The 22108-nt window shown below is 32.2% G+C and overlaps 2 protein-coding genes across 3 annotated transcripts; both read left to right on the plus strand.

The window, feature by feature from the left end:
* The first annotated feature begins 4562 nt into the window (after positions 1 to 4562).
* Positions 4563 to 11835, plus strand: LOC114403489 (somatic embryogenesis receptor kinase 2). The gene is made up of 11 exons (XM_028366508.1): positions 4563 to 5121; positions 6949 to 7081; positions 7198 to 7269; positions 7935 to 8078; positions 8261 to 8332; positions 8432 to 8503; positions 8582 to 8694; positions 9175 to 9306; positions 9392 to 9733; positions 10531 to 10925; positions 11213 to 11835. Exons 1-11 carry the CDS (start codon positions 5037 to 5039, stop codon positions 11525 to 11527), a joined length of 1875 nt encoding a protein of 624 aa, XP_028222309.1. The 5' UTR covers positions 4563 to 5036; the 3' UTR covers positions 11528 to 11835.
* Positions 11836 to 14600: 2765 nt separating this feature from the next.
* LOC114403674 (angio-associated migratory cell protein) lies at positions 14601 to 19237 on the plus strand. Of its 2 annotated transcripts, none has more exons than XM_028366777.1 (11): positions 14601 to 14758; positions 15000 to 15176; positions 15365 to 15412; positions 15630 to 15749; positions 15868 to 16013; positions 16173 to 16320; positions 16417 to 16500; positions 16878 to 16993; positions 17890 to 17954; positions 18469 to 18559; positions 18713 to 19237. In XM_028366777.1, the coding sequence occupies exons 2-11, from the start codon at positions 15044 to 15046 to the stop codon at positions 18935 to 18937; spliced, it is 1176 nt and encodes a 391-aa protein (XP_028222578.1). In that variant the 5' UTR covers positions 14601 to 14758; positions 15000 to 15043; the 3' UTR covers positions 18938 to 19237. The 2 variants fall into 2 exon arrangements, with proteins under 2 accessions (XP_028222578.1, XP_028222579.1); XM_028366778.1 differs by having other exon boundaries at positions 14635 to 14758; positions 14927 to 15176.
* The last annotated feature ends 2871 nt before the right edge of the window (positions 19238 to 22108 follow it).

Genomic DNA, 22108 nt, shown 5'->3' on the forward strand with positions numbered 1-22108 from the left:
TTAAAAAATTAGTAAAAGATCATATCTCTAATTTTATCCATAAAATTAATGATTAATACTTTTTAAATTTTATTATTTATTAAATAACTATTTATTACAACTTAAACATTTAAATAATTATGTAAGAAAAATTGATCCTCCCTTTAATACTCCTGAATCAACGGTAAGAACTGGAGACAAAAAACATAACGGAGAAAAACATAAAAACCAAAATTAATAATTTTTAATAGTAACTAAAAGTAAAAAATTAAAAAAACTTCTGGAACTAAAATGTAATTAACCCTGTAAGTTACTTCGAAAATTTCGGTTGGCCGGGATCTCTCACCAGTCGCAAGTTGATTGAAATTTGTCTCTTGCATTTCACATTCTTCCTTTCACTTTAATAGAACACCGTTCCCTTGGTTGGTTTTAATGATTTAGGGAATAAAATGTAACTGTAATGGATTTCACTGTTTTTGTAAAAATATTATAAACTTATGTATTTATGACAATCCATCTATTTATCAATTTCTCTCTGTATATATTTTGGTGCACACCAATGACATCATATGTTACTTTTTATTCTTATAACATTATATAAGATACAAAATCAATAAATTCAACAGTTAAGTTATTTACTTTTTTTTTTATCATGATATCGCTATGTTTTTTTTTAAGCAATATCTCCTCTTTTAATAATATTTTTTTTATTAATAAAATTTAAATTTAAGATATTATTTAAAAAAATTAAACTTAATATCACTCGAACTAATATTATTGTTAATATTTGCTGTCAGATCTTATATAAATTATGTATTCTTATCATGTATATATATTGTTGTAAAAAAATCGTGTATATATATAATTGTTATTTCTTACTATTAAAATTGTTCAAACTTGTCACTTTTTTTCTATCTCTCTTGTATATGCGTGTGTATAATTTTATTTTATTATTCATGTCTTTTAAACTTTCGTATCAAATTAAGTTAATATTTATTCTTTCATTATTTTCCAATTAAATAAAAAAACTAATTTAATTTTTTAATTAATACTCAAATATGTTTCAAACATAATAAAATATTTACAAAATAGGATTGAATTTAAATACCTTAATGTAAAATAACTATTTTTAAATATTCAAATTAAAATATTTAAACACTTATTTTTATAATTCAGTATATGTTTTAATTTAATTTATAACTAAAAAATGTTTTTGTAATTATTTTTATATTTTTATAATTCTACTCTATTTACAAGTACACAGTAAAATATATATCAGATATTTGCTTGTTAGTGATGACAAAAATTTTGTTCAAATACTTTACTTTTAGTATCAGCTCCAACTAAAAATCCTGATTAAGGTGCGAGGGATTTGTTATATAACAACTGAAAATACGAGTTGTTAGATTCAAGTGGATTTTCTTTCTATGTATTGCATCTCTAAACTCCAATCACAATTCACAAGCACTAAGTTTTGATAAGGATTTTCTTTCTGTGTATTGACATCTCTAAACTCTAATCACAATTCACAAGCACTAAGTTTTGAAATTGCTATCCAAGCTACCAATAAAAAAGAGAAGATGCTATATGAGGAAATCAAAGTTTCAACAAATTATATATAGTAACCTAAAGTACCACGGTGCGTGCGCTACCTACCATATCATATCATTTCATGTATTACACAAGCATGCCTTTGACTAACCTAATTATTATAATGTTTTCTATGTATCAAGGGTAGTCAAATGTGTTATCATGATTCATGAAAGAAACAGGTAGAAGCTTTATAGGGTGGTGGTGGTGCAATAAAATTAAATAACTTACAGAGATTCGACTCAACTTTCTCCTATGGGTGAATACATTATTTAAATTGGCGTATAATGTTATTATATAAATAATTCGATTCCAACTATGAATTTTATTATACACTAAAAAGCATATATGAGAGACAGTCTAATTATATTAATTATTAATAAATTTGTAAACTATTATTTTGAAATTGAGTATTAAGTATTTGTATAATAACTAATAATTAAGCAAGGAAACGACATATGTGACTAAAACACAAATTTGATTTTAAGCTTCCTATTAAAATACAAAACAATAAATAGTTTACGAATTATTTGTTAGACTTTGCTCCTATAAGGTGCGTGTATCTATATATGTACTTTTTTTTTATGTAACTACCTAATCGACTCATTTTAGGATAATGTAATATCTCTGATTCTCATTCTTTAAAACATTAGAGGAGCAAAGGTGTATTCCATTTATATAACCTAAATTAAAATATTAAACAATAATAAATTTTAGTTAACAAAAATGAAGACCAAAAGCCGTTAATAAAAGTTGCACTATATTTCTTTCATGTATATAATCTAAATTAAAATGATATACTTTTTCCGAATAAATTAAAATGATATGCTAATTTTGTATAAACATTATAAAAAAAATAGAGAATATAGCATAAAATAAAGATACGGTAAGAATGACGTGGGCCCGTAATAGTCTAAAATTCAGAATCTTTTAGTTACTTGCACCCGTGTCCATCAATACCTAATTTCCTCCATTCGGAGTTTATTATCTTTTTATTCTTCTGGCTAGCCTAACAAGTCATAACTAACTTTGTATGAAAAACAAATCAAGCATCAGTTTTACCAACCAAAATAAGGGACACATATTCATGCCAAATAATCTCAAACGAGCATGACCACTTTTAACATAAAAAATTAACAAATGAATGAGGTGTTTCATCATTGCTTTCTTATGGTCCTTCGCAATTTGCATGCACAAATGGCAAACTCTCGAGAAATAGAAAGTGGTGGTATTAATAGCAATTAAAAGACATGAACAATTCATGGAATTGCATGCACATATGGCAACCTCGCATTCAAGAAATAGAAGCGGTGACATTAATAGCAGCTAAAAGACACGAGTAATTCATGGAATTGCATTTTTGTTTTATGCAACCAAAGAGAGAGAAAATATATAAGAAAATCAATAGTAATGTAAAAGACATGAGTAATTCATGGAATTACATTTTTGTTTTATTCAAGCAAAGAGAGAGAAAATAAATAAAAAATGAGGACAAAAAACTCAATAAAAAAGCTCAGAAGAAAATTATATCCACACATTCATAATTAATTAAATGAGCTGACTTAATGACACTACAAATATTTCTATTAATGATAACTGAGCTATATTAATTCTATAAATTACTAGTATTCATCTTTTATTACCGGAAAATTTTACGTGACTTACAAATGTTGTTGTTTAAAATTTCTTCTGTTACATTGACTTATTTTTATTGTTTAGTAAGTACTACTTAAGACTTCAACTATGTTCAGTTTCGATTTTTTTTATAAAAAAATCAGTAAACTTTATTGCATGTTCAAATATTAGATATAAAATAAGTTAAAATAATCACCCATTTGAACTCATTAAAATTACTATACAAGTTGTTCATATATTATATTAAAACTTCAAACATTTTTTTATCCAGTACATTGTTTCTTTTTCTTTTTTGTAATTATAACACACACACACACATACATATATATATATATATATATATTATTTTTCTGTCGCGAAAAAAACAACATTGTTTTCTTTTCAAGTGCCACAAACTTTACCTAGATTATGAAAATTTATTACAAGACTATTTTCACATGCTCAAATGCGAAACATCATAAAGCTTCTTATAACATTAATATGTTTGATATATATATATATATATATATATATATATATATATATATATATATATTATTTAAAGCATTAAATCTTTATTTTAACTACCTCCGGAACTTTTTTTAAATGAAAACAAAAGATGCCGCTTGAGCCATTCCTAGTGGTAGGGTTAATCAAAGCCACGTTGAAGGGCAGAAATTAATTTTAACGACTAAAAACGTATCTGGTTCTCAAGATGGATTTGCCAGGAAAATAATTTTCATCCACAAAATCAATTTTAAGAAATAAAAATAATTATATTCTTAAGTTTAAGAAATAACTTTAAGTTTCAATTTAAATAATTTAAAAAACACACTTATGGTTATATTTGAAAAGTGAATATTTTCTTTATGTGAAACTAGATATGTTTTCATTGAAAGTTAAAAAATTAATTCTTTCAAACAACTGAAATTTATTTAAAGGATTATTATTTATTAATAAATATTATTTCATACATATGAGTCAAGGGATTATATTCGTGTTCACACACTCAAGAATAAAATTATTTCTCATTCATCTCATATGATACTAATGATATTTGAAAGTAAATTATTTTATACTTATATAAAAAATATATAATTCGTTGTTAAAGCAGTAAAATGTAGGAAAGAAAAGAAAGCATCTTAGAATAAAAAAATGAGAGGAAGTGTGACGTGGCAGCACCCTCAAAACAAAAGTAATGTTGGGCCCACGAAACTCACTCGCATTTTGACCAGAAAACGGGGTTTTGCCCCTCCATGTTAGAGTCACGTCACTTTCCACGATCTCGCGCGAGAGCGTTTTTGACTGCGTTCGGGCAGCGGGCAGCACCGTTCGGGCAGCTTCATTTTCCCTTTCTCTATCTACACACCACTCTCACTCAACGCCTCACTCAAAAAAGGATAACAATCTTACACTCTCACCAGCTGACAGAGAAAGAGAGAGAAACAGTATCTGTGTTTTCCTTTCGAAGATAGCTAGAGAGAAAGTGAAAAAGAAAGAAAAAATAAGTTTTTATTTTTTTATTTTTTCATAACTTGAAGAGAGAAAAAAAAAAATTAAAAATGGGGAAAATGTTTTGATTCTTTTTGGTGTTTGAGAACAGTTTGTTTTGTGTTTGTGGGTTTGAGTTTCTGGGGTTGTTCAAAAGAGATGTATTTTGGTGAGATCGGGTTGTGGGTTTGGTGTGGTGGGTGGTAATGGTGGAGATTTGGGAGCTAGGGTTTAGGTTCATTTGAGTTTGAGTTGGAGTTGGTGGTGGTGGTGGAGGAAGAGGAATGAGGGTGGTTTTTTTGTGATGTTGTATTGGGGTGCGAGGTTTTGTTTGGATCTGAGGTTGTTGGCTACATAGGTTGATGGAGAGAAAGTTCATGGCTTTAGGTTTCATTTGGTGGGTGGTGTTGGTTCATCCACTATGCCTGATTTCTGCTAACATGGAAGGTTTGTATGGAATGAAATTATTGTCTGTGTGGCTGATTCATTTTATGCCTAGTGGAATAAAAAATGAGAAAATGAACTGTTTTCAAGCTTGTTTGGGGGTTTTGCTTGCTGTTTCCTTGATTTCATTGAGTTTGGTAAAGGAAATTCTTTTTTCCTTTTTGTTTCCTCCTTGTTTTTTTGGCTTCAAGAAGGGGTTGTGTATTGATGAAGAAGATTCATGTTGTTGTTGGCATTGCTCTCTTTTGGTGTTTCATCAATCTTCACTCCCTTTGCTTGTGGGTTTGTAGAAAGGATGTTGTAGAAGTGACTAGATGGAATCTTTTTGTCTTTATTTATTTTGGTCTATGAAGTTCTCAGAGATTTTCCACCTCTTCATTCATGTAGTACCTTTTTAAGACAATGCCTTCTTGCTGGCTATCCTATGAGGTGCCCTGTATATGGGTTACTCCTTCTGCAATTCAAACTAAGTACTGAATTGTTAGTTGTATCGGTAGTAACAGTGTCTAGCATCGAATTTCCCCTACCTTCCTGATTAAGTTCACCTCTCTACTGATCAAGAAATTCTTAGTTGTAATCTACTAGACATTTTAGAATATACGTGCATTCGTAGTAATATACCAGACTATATGTAGTAATCTGCCAGACTGACCGAAATTTGTGTGTCGTGTTTCAATCCGTGCTTGAAGTGTATTGCTCCAATCTATATAGTATGTTCTTGAAGTGTATCTTTTCTGTGCGTGTGTGCCTGTCTTGTTGCATTACTAGTAAACTTGTCTGTAATTTTCAATCCTGTTTTTGTGCTTAAAGTGCATTGCTCCAACCTATACACTATGTTCTGAAGTGTATTTTTTTATGCATGTGTGTGCCTGTCATGTTGCATTACCTAGTGAACCTCTATTTTTTTTCAATCCTGTTTTTTGTGCTTGAAGTGTATTGCTCCAACCTGTATGCTATGTTCTTGAAGTGTATTTTTGTGTGTATGCGTGTGCCTGTCGTGTTGCATTAACTAGTGAAGTTCTCTGTATTTTTCAATCCTGTTTTTGTGCATGAAGTGTATTGCACCATCCTATATGCTAAGTTCTTAAAGTGTATTTTGTTTTTGTCTGTGCGCATGTGCCTGTTGTGTTGCATAAACTAATGAACTTCTCTGTATTTTTCAATCCTGTTTTTTGTGCTTGAAGTGTCTAGCTCCAACCTATATGCTATGTTTTTGAAGTGTATTTTTGTATGTGCACGTGTGCCTGTCATGTTGCATTAACTAATGAACTTCTCTGTATTTTTCAATCCTGTTTTTTGCGCTCAAAATGTACTCATCATACATGCTATGTTCTTCAAGTGTATTTTTTGTGCACGTGTGCGTGTTGCGTTGCATTAACTAGTGAACTTCTCTGTATTTTTCAATCCTGTTTTTGGAACCCGGAGTGTATTGCACCATCCTATATGCTATGTTCTTGAAGTGTATTTTTTGTGCACGTGTATGTCGTATTGCATTAACTAGTGAAATTCTCTATATTTTTCAATTGTGTTTTTTGTGCTTGAAGTGTACTGCTCCAACCTATATGGTATGTTCTTGAAGTGTATTATTTTTTGTGTTTGCGTGTGTGTCTAGTTGCATTAATTAGTGCTTGAAGTGTGTCCTAATCCTGTTTGTTTGTGCATGATGCGTATTGCTTCAACCCATATGGTACAATATTTTTCTTATGTGCAATTTCTAACTGCTTTATCAAGCAACTTTACTGCTGGAAATGTTCGTTGGTGTGAATTTGATATGCAAGTATATTTTGAACTTTAAAGTACCTGATTGTATGTTCTTGTGTTTTGAAACAGGAGATGCTTTGCATAGTCTGAGGACAAACTTACAGGATCCCAACAATGTTTTGCAAAGTTGGGATCCTACACTTGTTAATCCATGTACATGGTTTCATGTAACATGCAACAATGATAATAGTGTCATAAGAGTGTAAGTTGCTTGTTCCTTGATATCTGTCACATGTTCATTCTGTCTGAACGGCTTCTTTTAATTGAGGATGACTTCTCTAACGTTTGCTTGTGATCTTTACTTTGCTTGGTTGTCAGTGATCTGGGGAATGCTGCACTGTCTGGTCAACTTGTTCCGCAGCTTGGTCAGCTCAAGAATTTGCAGTATTTGTATGTTATCCCTTGATTTGATGTTCCAATGTTTTTTTTTTCTTTCATCATTGAAGTTGTTGTATGGGCTTTGTTAATGAAGTGACAACTATTACTGAACTTTCATTTGGATCTGTGATTATAAATCATTTATTGTGATTATCAAGTTGGGTCCTGATGTAATGGGGTCCTTACTATTGCATCTTCAATTGCCAGCTGGATGATCATGTTGTGTGTTGGCAATAATTTGAGGTTTCTGTTCCTTTTCAGCTGGTTTTTACCATACTTTTAGAATACTAGACTAGATAATGAGGGTTGTCTGTGTACTGCTCCATCCTGACTTTTAAATCATTAGTATAGTTGTTTCAATGTAATGATTATGTTCATTTGAGTATTATTACCGGACAATATTGTATTCTACTCATCCACTGTTTAAAATTGCTTTGCAAGTCAACCAAATGGATTGAGTTTTTGTGTTTAGAAATCTTGAGAAAAAAAGAACTTGCCTTGCCTTGCGTTGGTTTTAAAATACTGTATCCTTTTACTACAGGATTACTCTTATTCAGAAGGTAGGGTATGCTCCTGAAACAATTGTAAAGTTTTTGGCAGATGATGATTTTAATAATATTGATTTAAATATCTTTAGTCTTTTTATATCTTTTTTTGTTTATTGTTTTACATAATAGGGAACTCTACAGCAATAACATTACTGGCCCTATTCCAAGTGACCTGGGGAATCTTACTAACTTGGTGAGCTTGGATCTGTACCTAAATCATTTCACTGGCCCAATCCCAGATTCATTGGGCAAGTTGTCAAAATTGCGTTTCCTGTGAGTATACTTGTTCTATTCATACGCTGTGGACATTCTGATTATTTTTTAAAATGTCAATAGCTATTATTTTTCTGTTCAAGGGTAAAATCCTGTTCTGGTGCTTGTCAATCTCTACGTACTTGATCTTTTGGATATCAGGATGGATCTTAATTCTGTTTTCCTATTATGTCTAAGGATAGTCGGCTTAACAATAACAGCTTGTCAGGTCCTATCCCCATGTCACTGACTAATATTACAGCTCTCCAAGTTCTGTGAGTGCCACTATATCTAAAAATATGCTATTTATTTCTCTCTATTATTTGTATGCAATGGTAATATTTTTTTTTTCTCAATTTATTTGTCAAATGTAGGGATTTGTCTAATAATCATCTATCAGGAGTGGTTCCTGATAATGGCTCCTTCTCATTATTCACTCCTATCAGGTTTCTTACTGAACTTTGTGTTATTGTCCCAGCGGTTCTGATTTGTAAATTTTTTTCTAAATGAGCTTCCCTTCTCAGTTTTGCAAACAACTTGGATCTATGTGGACCTGTCACTGGGCACCCTTGTCCAGGCTCTCCTCCATTTTCTCCTCCTCCCCCTTTTGTCCCTCCACCTCCAATTTCTGCCCCAGGTAAGCTTCCTTCTGTTGCAATTGCTCTTAGTTATAAAGCTGATTTGCAAAGCTCATGGTGAGGGCTGTTTCAATTATTTATTATGGATGTGGCTATAGTTGCTGACCATAATTCATTATACACACTCACTTGTGTAGCTGAATTGTTTTATTCATGCCATGGGAGTGAATATTGTGTTTTTTTGCTTGTAGTGTTTAAGATCCCTTCCCGTTCTCTGGGAAAGTTTCTATTATTTCATACAGGCACGTTGCATGTTTTCCTTTATTGCTGTTGATTGTGATGTTAAGTTATGAAGACTAAATTCTTTATTGGCTCATTTGGAATCGGAAATCATTGATTAGTCATATCTTCTAATATTTTAAAGATTTGTTTGTGTTGCTGCACCTACATGGTTTATATTTGTATATTTATGAATGCAATGCTAAAAATGAAGATAAAGAAACAGTGATGATCCAACCTTCCTCTATATCTAATTGCAGGAGGTAATGGTGCCACCGGAGCAATAGCTGGAGGAGTTGCTGCTGGTGCTGCTCTATTATTTGCTGCACCTGCAATTGCATTTGCCTGGTGGCGTCGAAGGAAACCACAAGAATTTTTCTTTGATGTGCCTGGTGAGCAATCATAGAAGAATGGGTATAACAGTTTCTAAACCTGTTTAAAGAATATATAGTTTGATTTCCTTGCTTATGTTTGCAGCTGAAGAGGATCCTGAAGTCCATCTGGGACAGCTTAAGAGGTTCTCACTACGAGAACTGCAAGTTGCAACAGATAGTTTCAGTAATAAGAACATTCTTGGGAGGGGAGGATTTGGTAAGGTGTACAAAGGACGTTTGGCAGATGGTTCATTGGTGGCTGTGAAAAGATTGAAAGAGGAACGCACACCAGGTGGGGAGCTTCAGTTTCAGACTGAAGTAGAGATGATTAGCATGGCTGTGCATAGAAATCTCCTTCGACTACGTGGGTTCTGTATGACACCAACAGAAAGGCTACTTGTTTATCCCTACATGGCTAATGGAAGTGTTGCTTCATGCTTAAGAGGTAGATCTTCTGTCTTATTCTTTTTAGCAATTGTTTTTGTCTTTTTTATTCTCTTATTTCTCTCATTCCTTTCTTTGCCCCTTTCCCCCTATCCACCCTACAGGGAACAGGGTTCTTATTGTCATATTTACCATTTCTCCCATAGTTTTACTTTAGCCTATGCTTATGAAAGTAGTATAGTTGTTGGATGCTTAAGCTGTGGCACATTCTATTAATAATGATGAGAAAAAGGGAACAAGCTATACAGTTTTACACCTTTGGTTTGGTCAAATATACATTCACCACCTGCTGTTTAAAAGGAACATGTAGCTCCCAAAGCCCAAGAGGACTACCTTAGGTCTAAGACCTTAACTGGTTTTAGCTCATTTCTTAACTTCAAAATGTCACGTACCCTTTCAGAGCATGGGGATTTTGGCCATCTTTATTTTATAGTCTCTTTTAATCAGGTGTTAACTTCCATTAATTTCACTATTTAATTTGATGATCCTTCAGCTTGGAAAAAGATTGTAAAGTTTATTATTTTGGGGGGCAACTTCTTGGGGAATGTTTATTCCATAAATTCCCAAGCTCAAAAGAAAAAAGAGACGACAAAGTAAAGATATAAAAAAACTAGGCTGTTTTATGGAAATTATATAAGCCTGATTTGATTTCTAAACTAGAGGAAACCCCAAGGAGTGAATAGTTACACATTCTAAGCTTAAGTAAATTTTACTTGTATTATTGGCCCATCCATACTGGTTATATTCTCAATCATTGAATGTTTTTATTGTCATAATTTTGTAATTGGTTTATTTTAGAGCGTCCTCCACATCAAGAACCCCTGGATTGGCCAACTAGAAAAAGAATAGCTTTGGGATCAGCAAGGGGTCTTTCATATTTGCATGATCATTGTGACCCGAAGATTATTCATCGTGATGTGAAAGCTGCAAACATATTGCTGGATGAAGAGTTTGAGGCTGTTGTTGGGGACTTTGGATTGGCCAAACTTATGGATTACAAGGACACGCATGTGACAACTGCTGTACGGGGAACTATTGGGCATATAGCTCCTGAGTACCTCTCCACCGGTAAATCTTCAGAGAAAACTGACGTTTTTGGTTATGGTATCATGCTTCTGGAGCTGATAACTGGACAGAGAGCTTTTGACCTTGCTCGACTCGCTAATGACGATGATGTTATGCTGCTTGATTGGGTATGTTTAGTGTAAAAGTATATCCTTGTGTTTTTATTTTTTATAATTTACCCTGCAGTTAAATTCCATGCAATCCCTCAAAATTGTTGACTTAGGCTGTTAGGCAGAATGATCGTGTCCATCTATAGCATTGGATGCTTCTCAAATATGAATGAGTGGAGTATGCAAGAGTATCAGTATTGAGAACCTATCCAATATTGATGATATGTGAAGCAAATGCAATTATGAAGTTCCTTTTCAGTATTGTAATGTATGTCCAAATCTAATACAACTGAATATTTTTACAGGTAAAAGGACTTCTGAAAGAGAAAAAGCTTGAAATGTTGGTTGATCCTGATCTACAAAACAACTATATAGAAGCTGAGGTAGAACAGTTAATCCAGGTTGCACTGCTCTGCACACAAGGTTCCCCGATGGACCGACCAAAGATGTCAGAAGTGGTGAGAATGCTTGAAGGTGATGGCTTGGCAGAAAGATGGGATGAGTGGCAAAAGGTGGAAGTTCTCCGGCAGGAGGTGGAGCTGGCCCCTCATCCTAATTCTGATTGGATCGTCGACTCAACCGAAAATCTGCATGCAGTAGAGTTATCTGGTCCAAGGTGACCTTGGCACAGTAGTAAATTAAGAAGAAAAAAAGAAAAGAAAAGAATGGATTTATTTATGACTTATTTTTTAACTATAAAAGTTTTCTTACTTTTTCCCTTTTTGGTTCCTTCAAGTGCCATATCCTGTAAGTCCGCTGCATTATTTTCATTTACATTTGTGCATAGGGGTCGCTTTGTCAAGTTGCAATTTGTATCATCTGCTGCATTTGATGAAGTGATGTTTACTTAGATGAAACAATGGCAGCTTAATCTTTTTGTACACCCTTGTTTCATACTCGTTCAATCTATAGTTTATATCTTATCTCATTCTTATATGTTTTGTATGATAGTAACACCCCTAAAAGCTGTGGAACCGGTTCTTGCTAAAATCCCATTTCAAATGTGGATTTTATTATATGGTTATTACCGAATAATGTCCCATACATGTGATAAGTTATGGTAATAATATTGAAAAAAAAAATGAAGCCATAATATTGGAAAGTTGTGTCTCCTACCGTACACGTTTTCATGCTAAATAGATTATAGTTTGTGTTGAAATTTGGAAATTAAGTCCAAGCACTTATCAAATAAGAGAAACAGACTTGAGACTTCAAGATACCACGATCAAGTTCATTTTCTTGACAGTCAGAATCAAGTTTTATTGTTTTAGCTCATTCTTATTTTATATATTCATCTTTGTAGTATTTTATATATTATAATTTTTAATTTCATACAAAAATATATATAATAAGTATGTCAACTAGAAAATATGAATTAGGTTATTCAAAATTTCAGAAAAAGAGAAGAGTCAAGACTTTAATTGCATCACAAAAAGGAGTCATGGATAAATTTATAAAAATAGATAAGAAAAATGAATTAGAAAATATTGGTGGGTGCTTTTTGAATGAACAAGATAACAATTTAGATATAGGTGAAAGCAACAATAGAGAAGTAGTTAGTGATGAGGATAATTATAATTTTGATTCTCAAACTCATGATAACGAGAAGGAGATTGAGAGACTAGATGATTCTACTTTAAAAAAAAATATATGATCCAAGCCAATTGAAGAATATTGATATGACTTTGAGAGATTTATCAGTGGAAAAGGGTCCTATTAAAGTTACTGATATGGATTTTCCAAAGAATAAATATTCTAGGCACTTTTCTTCATCAAATTACATTAAAAAATTGTCTAATTGAGAGAAACATGAAAGAAAATGGCTAATTTATTCTAGAGATTTGGATAGAGTCTTTTTGTTTTTGTTGGAAGTTATTTAATGTCGTTTCTTGCACAAGTAAACTAGCTAACGAAGGTAGTAAAGATTGGAGAAATCTTAGTGCTAAGTTGAAGAGTCAAGAAATAACGAATGAAAATATTACTAACATGAATGCATGAATTGATTTGGAAATGAGATTGGTAGAAAATAAAGCAATATAAAAACATGTCCAAGAACAAATAAATAGAGATGGAAAACATTGAAGAAATATGTTGTTAAAAATTGTTGCAGTTGTTAAAATCCTTGGTAAAAATAACAGCCTTCTGTGGAAAAAATGAAAATATCTACCAAGAAGCTAATGAAATTTTTTTAAGTCTAATAGAAATGATTGTAGAATTTGATCCAATCATGCAAGAACATATTTGTCGAATTAAAGACTATAAAATTCACAATGATTACCTTGGGCATAATATACAAAATGAGTTAATAAATCTATTAGCAGATGAAATCAAAACAAAAGTTATAAAAAAAAATTAAGGATGAGAAATATTATGCAATCATACCTGACTATACTCCAAATATAAGTCATCAAGAGCAAATATCTTTTGGATTAAGGTGTGTGGATATTTCATCAACTCCAATACAAGTTAATGAGTATTTTTTAGAATTTTTAAAAGTAGATGATACAAGTGGGAAAAGTCTTTTTGATGCTATTATAGATGAATTAAAAATTGTTGGACTTGATATTAATAACCTTAGGGGACAAAGATATTATAATAGATCTAATATGAAAGGAAAACATCAGGGTGTGTAGAAAAGATTTCTTGAAATTAATCCTAGATCATTTTATACTCCTTGTGGTTATCATAGTTTAAACTTAATACTTTGTGATATGGCTAACTCTTATCCTAAAGTTACATCTTTCTTTGCTGTGTTACAACATGTATACACTTTATTTTCTTCTTCTACAAAAAGGTGGAAAATTTTACAAAACCATATACATAGCTTAACTCTTAAATGAAAGTTGTAAGATTTCATACTTTACAAATAACAGAATTATTTAAAATCATTAAGAATTAAGGAATATTTTATTTTGTTTGATATAAAAAAAGGCAATTGTTAGTGTACCTCTTTTAGTATTTTTTTTTCCTCCAAAATTAACCTTTCCCTGGAAACAAATTTCAGGAATACGTTTGGGTGTACACCTATCCTTTAGTATTTGCAGTAATACGAAAGCCCTCTTCACGTAAGCACGGAAATTTCTTAATGCACCTCTTTATTGTTGTTTTAAATCATTATTAGAAAACTACCCTTAGATCCTTTAACCCGTCTCTTCTGCAGACCTGCAAATTGCAGTCACTCACGTACACGCCCACCTCCTACCCTTTGTTCGGATTCATCCATTTGATTTTGAGCGCATTTTATATTGTTTTTCCCTTCCTCAGTCTCATTCTTCTTTTTCTCTGTCTTGGAATCATCAAAATACGATGCCTCAATAATCTCCCTGCAGTCCAGTGCGTGAGAAACACACCTTTGATGTGTCCCATAATGCCGGACGAGAAGAAAATCACCAGAGTCAGACTGATTCAGTTCAACTTGGCAGAGGTTAGGGATTGGAGGGATATTGTCGGTGATTCAAGTTGGCAGGGGAATACAGAGTGCGAGAGATGGCGATTGTGACCTCATGTTCTTGATCGATTAAAGGAGGGGTTCGGTGAAGGAGAAGGTAAAGGAAGCATATGTTTCTTTCTATGCCGGACGACACTAAACTCCAGAATTAAATTTCGGAGAAAGAAAAGTTGAAAGTGGGTGCAGAAGTAAAAATCGAGGTGAAATAGTAATAGCCCTTCAGAATTTAGGTTAGGCCCAACCCGAGGAGTCATGCGCCAACCTCATAAACTGTTTTGAAGTCCTTCTCCATCGTTGCTTTGCTTTGGTGCAAAAGAGAGGAACAGAACAGAACTGAGAGAAGCAAGTGAAACCCTCAATCACCTAGGCTAAAATCGTCTCGTCTTCATTCCTTTTTTTTCCGGTAATTTCTTTTACCTTAGTTTTCTGTTCCAAAGTTGAATATTCTTCATCGGTTCCATATTATTACTTTTTCTTAAGTTCTAAAATTCAGTATTTACTTATTAATCATCCGTGCTCTGACCTTATAGTTTAAAGGAACCTTTTTGCCTTTATTTTTCACATTATATAGGTAGCAAAAAAAATGATTGGATAAAGAAAGAAGCAAGTGGAAAGTTTAAATTTATTGGATAAATATCTCTCAGGTTTATAGAATTGAAAAGATTTCATTGATAATTGAGCAAACACAATGAGTGCTCCACCTCATCATGATGATGACGACGACAACGAAGAAGTTTTCCTTGATGAGTCTGACATCATCCATGAAGTTGCCATGGATAATGAAGATCTTCCTGACGCTGATGATGATTCTGAACTCCTCGGTATGAGCTTGTTGTAAATCCTTCTAAACTGCAATTTCAATATGTTTATATGTTGATATGCCTTGTGTGTGATTTCTCTATTATTTAAAAATGTCAACTGTTATTTTCTGTATTATACTTTCATTGATGCTGGAACTGAGATGTATTGTTTTTTAGTGTGTTAATTCATATATTTTAAACCATTTCAGAAGAGGATGAGGATGGTGACTTTGTGCACAAATTCACTGCTCATACCGGTAAGATTTCTACTTTTTTGTTTGTTTCTGCTTAGCTAGCCTGATTCTGCCAAGCATTTAATTAGATTGTAATCAAATTCAGGATTCTAAGTAGCATGATATTCTGCAAGGGCTTTGTTGACGAACTAATATTTTTTTTGTTCCTTTTTCAAATTTTGAAGTCATGTACTTAGTTGGGAATTATGATGTTTTTTTTTATTTCTTGAATTCTTGCTAGGGGAGTTGTACTCAGTTGCCTGCAGCCCAACAGATGCAGACTTGGTGGCTACTGCAGGCGGTGATGACAGAGGATTTCTCTGGAAGATTGGCCAAGGGGATTGGGCTTTTGAGCTTCAAGGTATTTGCATGACACTAGAGTTACTGATGGATTAATATTTTTCCATTTATCACCAGTGTCAAAATATTTGGTAAAATCAAGATAATGTTAATTTCTATTTATTATTAATTTTGTACAGGTCACGAAGAATCTGTATCCAGTTTAGCTTTTAGCTATGATGGACAGTGTTTGGCATCAGGAAGCTTAGATGGAATTATTAAAGTCTGGGATGTATCTGGAAATTTGGAAGGTAAAAAATTTGAAGGACCTGGAGGGGGCATTGAGGTGAGATTGTTAGTGAAAACAAGTTGTTATTTTTGTAGCTATTAGTAAAAGAAATATCAACTGGAAATGAAAGCAATAAACAAAACACACCCACCCTTAGTTTTCTTGCTTTTTTCTGTTTTTATTAGTTACTAAGTTAGATGCCATGAAATCTTTCAGTGGCTTAGGTGGCATCCAAGAGGACACATACTCTTAGCTGGTTCTGAGGATTTCAGCATTTGGATGTGGAATACTGATAATGCTGCCTTACTTAATACATTTATTGGTCATGGTGATAGTGTAACCTGTGGTGATTTTACTCCCGATGGTAGTAATTTCTCTTCATCTTGGTGCATTTTTTGTTAAATGTTATTTGTGGTATATATTTTTACACTCTTCCATTTCTTTTTACTTGGTACCTTAGGGAAAATAATATGTACTGGTTCTGATGATGCAACCTTGAGAATATGGAATCCAAAAACTGGAGAAAGCACTCATGTTGTGCGGGGTATGTAAATTGCTCTTTTTTGTGTGTGTTAATTATGTTTGCTTTCTATTCCTCAGCAATGCATTTTTTCAATTTTTCATGCTTCCAATCTAAATAGTCTGTGGTCTTACAATTCTCCATAGTTATTTAAAAAAACAAATTCTGGAATCTTCCACAAGAAAAAAGGATGGGATGCAGTTTGAGCAATTTTTAAATTATGTTTTGTCTCTTTTCTCATATCAAGTAAGGACGGACAACATTCATGAGGTGAAACTTTGATGTTTATCAAGTCATGATAGTTTCACAAAAAATTGATGTCTAATCATTTTATTCTCATCTGCAGATTTTCTTTTTTCCTTCTTTTTGCTTTTGACAACCTGCTAGATTTTGCTTTGTAGGCCATCCATATCATACCGAGGGATTAACATGCTTGACAATAAATTCAACTTCAACTCTTGCTCTTTCTGGTTCTAAGGATGGATCGGTCCATATTGTGAATATCACCACAGGAAGAGTATGTGTTTTCATTGCATTTGATATTCACTGCATTATTGACTTTAGTCTATTTGTCTTGTCTTCTGTCTTTTCCTTTGGGTATGATGTCTCGTTATTTTGAGAAACCTTTGGTTGTTTGTGTCTTGGACTCTTGAGTAATGTTTCTACTTTCTAATATTCGTGTCATATGACTACAAATTTTATATCCTACTAAAATGTCAGAGATAATAGTTGCTTAAAAGAAATTCGAGGGTAAAATCATCTAATCCACTGGTTGATGCTAAATATCTTAGTATTTATTCAAAGAATAATAGCCTCTAATGTCAGTTGCAATAATTTGAGTGAAAAACAATTTTTTGTTGGATTACTGTTGTCTCGTGATTTCCTCTTTTCTGTCAAGCATGTGAGCATGTATGAGAATCAGATCAAAGAGCGTTTAGCAAGACTAGTTTCAGACTATATTGTACCTTTGTTGTAATTTAATTTTCACAATTGCAAGACAGTCTGAGTGGTGATGCTCAATTCAACAGTAATTGCAAGCCAGCTCCTATCTTTTCCCCAATGTTGGTCAAGATTGGTATATTTTTGTCATTCTCAAGAAAATAGTTACTCAGTGGATTTGTGTATGGAATTTGACTAAATTAGTTAATCAGCTTGGCAATTTTGTAACTAGCTAGACTCGAGCTTGAGTAGGTCTTCAACTTAACCCTTATATTTTGTGTTATATGAAAGAACAAAAGTTTTCTAAGAATTATGTCCTTCAATAGTATATAGCCTGGCTTGTACTGTTTTTAGACCACATATCCTAACACTTTCACCACTTTACGCTGTGCTAATTGTTTCATTTGTCTCTGCATGCTGCAGATTTTATTAGCTTCCTGCTTTGTCTCTAATAATGAGTTTCATGTTTGACAGGTTGTTGATAATAATGCCCTTGCTTCTCATTCAGATTCCATTGAGTGTGTTGGGTTTGCACCAAGGTATGTGTTACAATTAACAAACTTCTCATAGCCTGTCTATATGTGCAATGCTGAACATTTTTATGTACTTGTACGCTTCTAGATTTATGCACATGCACAATGAAAATTTTATTGGACAGAGGTTGTTTGAAGGGATGGAGATGCTGATCCACCAATATAATGTTACAGCCAAGAATATAGTCTTATTATCGGTAACAGCTTAACAGGCATAATATGATAGGGTTTATTTATAAAGATGAATAACCCAAGTGCCATTGACTCAAGATATGTTATTAGACTTGACCTAACCTTCAGTGACTTGGTTTATAGTATAAACACTGTTTTAATAAATATTCTATTTATTTCCAAAGAATAATAAACAGTCAAATGACCCAAACCTTGCTTAAATATGAATATATAGTTTATGCATATGGAATTATGAATTGTTTGTTCTCTTAAATTTGATGTGTTCATCTTCAAAAAAAAAAAATGAACCGAGTCATCAATAATGTTGTCCCTTAAAATTGTATGATAGTGGTTCCTGGGCTGCAGTTGGAGGCATGGATAAAAAACTTATCATCTGGGATATAGAGCATTTATTACCCCGAGGCACTTGTGAACATGAGGTTTGTTGGAATTGCTTTGTGCAAAGTTATCATGTTTGTGGCTTTGTGCATTCAGAGACTAAATGACTCTATGCAATTTTACCTTGACTTGAAATTGTAAAAAAAATAAATTCCTATATCTGATGCTTTAAAGGAATTTTGCCTTGTGCCCAGGATGGAGTGACATGTTTGGCATGGCTTGGTGCGTCTTATGTGGCTTCTGGTTGTGTGGATGGTAAGGTGAGATTGTGGGACAGCCGGTCTGGTGAATGCGTAAAAACATTGAAGGGGCACTCTGATGCCATTCAGTCTCTTTCTGTGTCTTCTAATCGCAATTACCTTGTCTCGGCCTCGGTTGATGGAACAGCTTGTGCTTTTGAGGTTGAAAATTTTCGGTGAACAATCCCTGTTGTATTATTGCATAGGATGAGGTTGTCATTCATCCAAGCAAATCCCTCTGTGTTTATGTCCTTGGAGGAGGGGATGTTACCTACAGAAATCATATTACATGAGTTTTTCCTGGACCCAGACAATCATATTGAACAAAAGGCTGGATATTTTTTTCGAAGATTATTTTTTATCTTTAACATTATTGGTTTTGAATTATAATGTTCATACTTAGAGAATTGTGTATTCAATGAAGGTGGGAATTTTTCCTAACAGATAATTATTATATGTACAAGTTTTTCTTAGGGATTATTACATGCACAAGTTAACGGTTACCGGGAAACAAGTAATAAAATCCCCTAAAAGCTGCTTAGGCATCTTGTCAAATCACTTTGCTGTGCAAAACGTAACTAATTTGTAGCTGTTGTCTGGTGCGTTCACAAATTTTAAAAAGGGCTATGTTAAAAAATAATAGAATTACAAAGATTACACACAGGATTAAACTTCACAACATTCATTAATATAATTTGCTGAGCTTTCAAATTGTGGAGGAGGTATTTTCAGTTATTGGACTTAATTCGGTTAAAGCCCAATTAATACTTTACCTCCTGCACCTCCCTGGCGGATTGGGCATTTGATAATGTAATGGGGGTGTCTGAAGTAAAATTTGGAAGTGCAGGAAGTTTCACTCCTGTTAATAGTAGCCCATTGACATTGAGCTGATATGGATCTGAGTTGGTTTTTCTTTCCTTTGTTTCTTCTTCTCATTTTATGTTGTCGAAGATCAAGGTTTTTCTTCATTGTTTGTATTTTTAAAATGTTTTTATGAAAAAGAAAGAAAGAAGAATGTTTGATGACATAATTTTAAAGGAAACGGACAACCAAATTCCCCCACTATTTCTTCCACTATCATCAACGAAAGGCTTTCATTCCCACTATGCTCCACATTTTTCCAGCACTGACTTACCGCGAAGCCAAATTAATATATTATCCTTGAAGATAAGAAAACTCCACTAATTACCATGATAATAATGATGCTACAATGAATGAATAAACTCCATATATCATTTCCTTTCTCAATTTTCTAAAAAACTGACGTTGTAGCTATAACTGTTGGGAATATCCTTAATTTCTTAGTATTGATGTTCTGGTTTTGAGGCTTTATTCTTTCTGCACTTGAGCCTTCTGACCCTGAAGAATCGAAGACGTTTCGAATATGTTTGGTATAGATTATATAATAATTATTTTAATCTGATTTTATATATAAAAAAAACTTGTTTATAATTCTCTTCTCATTTGTTTGATAGTAGTGATGAAAATCAGATTATAATATTAGATTATTTCTATTATAAAATAATTTGCTTAAATAAAAACTTTAAAGATTGTGATTGACAGTTAACGAACTATTTTTTTATTTGATTTCATGAAATTGATTGTTTTAAATATAAAACCATTCACTATAAATATTTTAAATTCATTTTTTGTAATTTTACTATAAAAATAATTATTTCAGACAATTGTAACAAAATAGATTATCTTAAAATTGTTTTTCATTTAACACATTCAATTTTTCTCATTATCTAAATACATACTAAGAATGAAAAATGCATGAAATGATTTATGAGTTCATTAAGAAAATGTTACCCTAATAACGGAGGTATTTTTGCAAGCATGGTTAAAGTTGCTCTTGTTTTTTGGTTTTTGTTTGAAAAAAAATTTAAAGCTTCAAACTGAAAAAATAAAAATCATCAAACAGATGATTTTTTTTTTGTTTTTCTGCTTTTAAAATAAATAAAATTTTAAAAAATAATAATCACTTTGACCCAAATATTTTCACATAGAATTTTATAAAAATTTTACTTTTTTTGTTTGAAAAGAATAACAATTTAAATATTAAGCTTTATGGATGGAATCTCATATCTTGTATCCTAAGAAAATGACTTGTTTCCAGCTTCTATATGAAGTTTGTTGTCTTATTTAACTTGTTTCTTTCTTTGCTCTCGACCGCGTAATATTAACTTTTGCATATGTTCTCTTTTTAAAAAAAAAATATAAATATGTTATCCTTGTGTCGTTTTTTTTATGTCTAGTATTTAATTTATATTATTGTTGAAATTATCTTTAATAAAAATGTGTCAAACATAATTTCTGAAACCCAGTCGGTCTAATAATGAGACAATCAATTTTACAAAAGCTAGAAAAGATAAAGTAGCTTTCTTTTAAATGAAGAAAACTTGATAAAAAACTTTTAGACAGCTAATTTTAGAAGATCTTTAATTTTCTTTTTCTTTTTATTCTAAATCCAAAGATATACTACCCAAAAAGTTTTAACTTAAAACTAAATTCAAGTTTAAAATTATACAATTATCAAATCATTTTTATTTTAAAATTATCATTTTTAACTTTAACTCTTAAAAAGTTTCTAAGCTCTAAAAAAAGTCATGTTAAATAATACCGAAGTTAACTATTACTCCAACTAACATTCTCCTTTGATTATTTCATTGCATTCTTCTTAATAATTAATATTATTCTTTTTCTTCAATTTTTTTCCTTTTTTCTTTTTCACACTTTCACTGTCAAATAACAAACATACCATTTCAATTTTCAACCTAACATTTTCTAGGTTGTCATAAACGGGAATGATAGTGACAGTGCAATGGAAAATGGACCTTAGATAGAGCAATAGAGAGTTTGAAGATATCCCAAATGGCGGGCAATATGCCTTGAAATTGGCAATTTGTGCCTTAATTATTAGCAACTTGCTTAATATGTTATGTTATTATGCCCAACCCAATACAACAAACAAATAGCAACTTGCAACTTTCAAGTTTCCTACATGCACAAGATAACTCTGTTGACATTTAACTAAACCTACATTTATGTTTGGGACATTTTGTCAAATACCGAATGATGCTTATAGTAAGAATTCAATTATCTATTGATTCGTGGGGAGCACAAAGATTGCAACTTCTAGGAGGACTTTTTTTTTTTTGGCATATGAAGAAAAGGATAATATTTTTTCTTCAGAAGACTGTTGGGTCTATATTTGCTGAATTCGCAGAATATAGGGTTATCCAATAATTTTCCCACTTAAAAAATTAATTTACTTTTATCAATATTATCAACCAACACCCAGTTATCTCCATATTCGTGTTTTTTTAAAAGGAATATTCTTGTATTTTT

The sequence above is a fragment of the Glycine soja genome, chromosome 20 (genome assembly GCF_004193775.1).
Source record: "Glycine soja cultivar W05 chromosome 20, ASM419377v2, whole genome shotgun sequence".
NCBI lineage: Eukaryota > Viridiplantae > Streptophyta > Magnoliopsida > Fabales > Fabaceae > Glycine > Glycine soja.

What these genes read in the sequence shown, in the direction of transcription:
- LOC114403489 (XM_028366508.1), top strand. Translation starts at nt 5,037, where the DNA reads ATGGAGAGAAAGTTCATGGCTTTAGGTTTCATTTGGTGGGTGGTGTTG. An exon ending in ATTACAGCTCTCCAAGTTCT is followed by an intron (nt 8,333 to 8,431) that starts GTGAGTGCCACT and finishes TGTCAAATGTAG; the next exon opens with GGATTTGTCTAATAATCATC. An exon ending in TGTTGCTTCATGCTTAAGAG is followed by an intron (nt 9,734 to 10,530) that starts GTAGATCTTCTG and finishes GGTTTATTTTAG; the next exon opens with AGCGTCCTCCACATCAAGAA.
- LOC114403674 (XM_028366777.1), top strand. Translation starts at nt 15,044, where the DNA reads ATGAGTGCTCCACCTCATCATGATGATGACGACGACAACGAAGAAGTT. An exon ending in CAAATTCACTGCTCATACCG is followed by an intron (nt 15,413 to 15,629) that starts GTAAGATTTCTA and finishes AATTCTTGCTAG; the next exon opens with GGGAGTTGTACTCAGTTGCC. An exon ending in GAGGCACTTGTGAACATGAG is followed by an intron (nt 18,560 to 18,712) that starts GTTTGTTGGAAT and finishes CCTTGTGCCCAG; the next exon opens with GATGGAGTGACATGTTTGGC.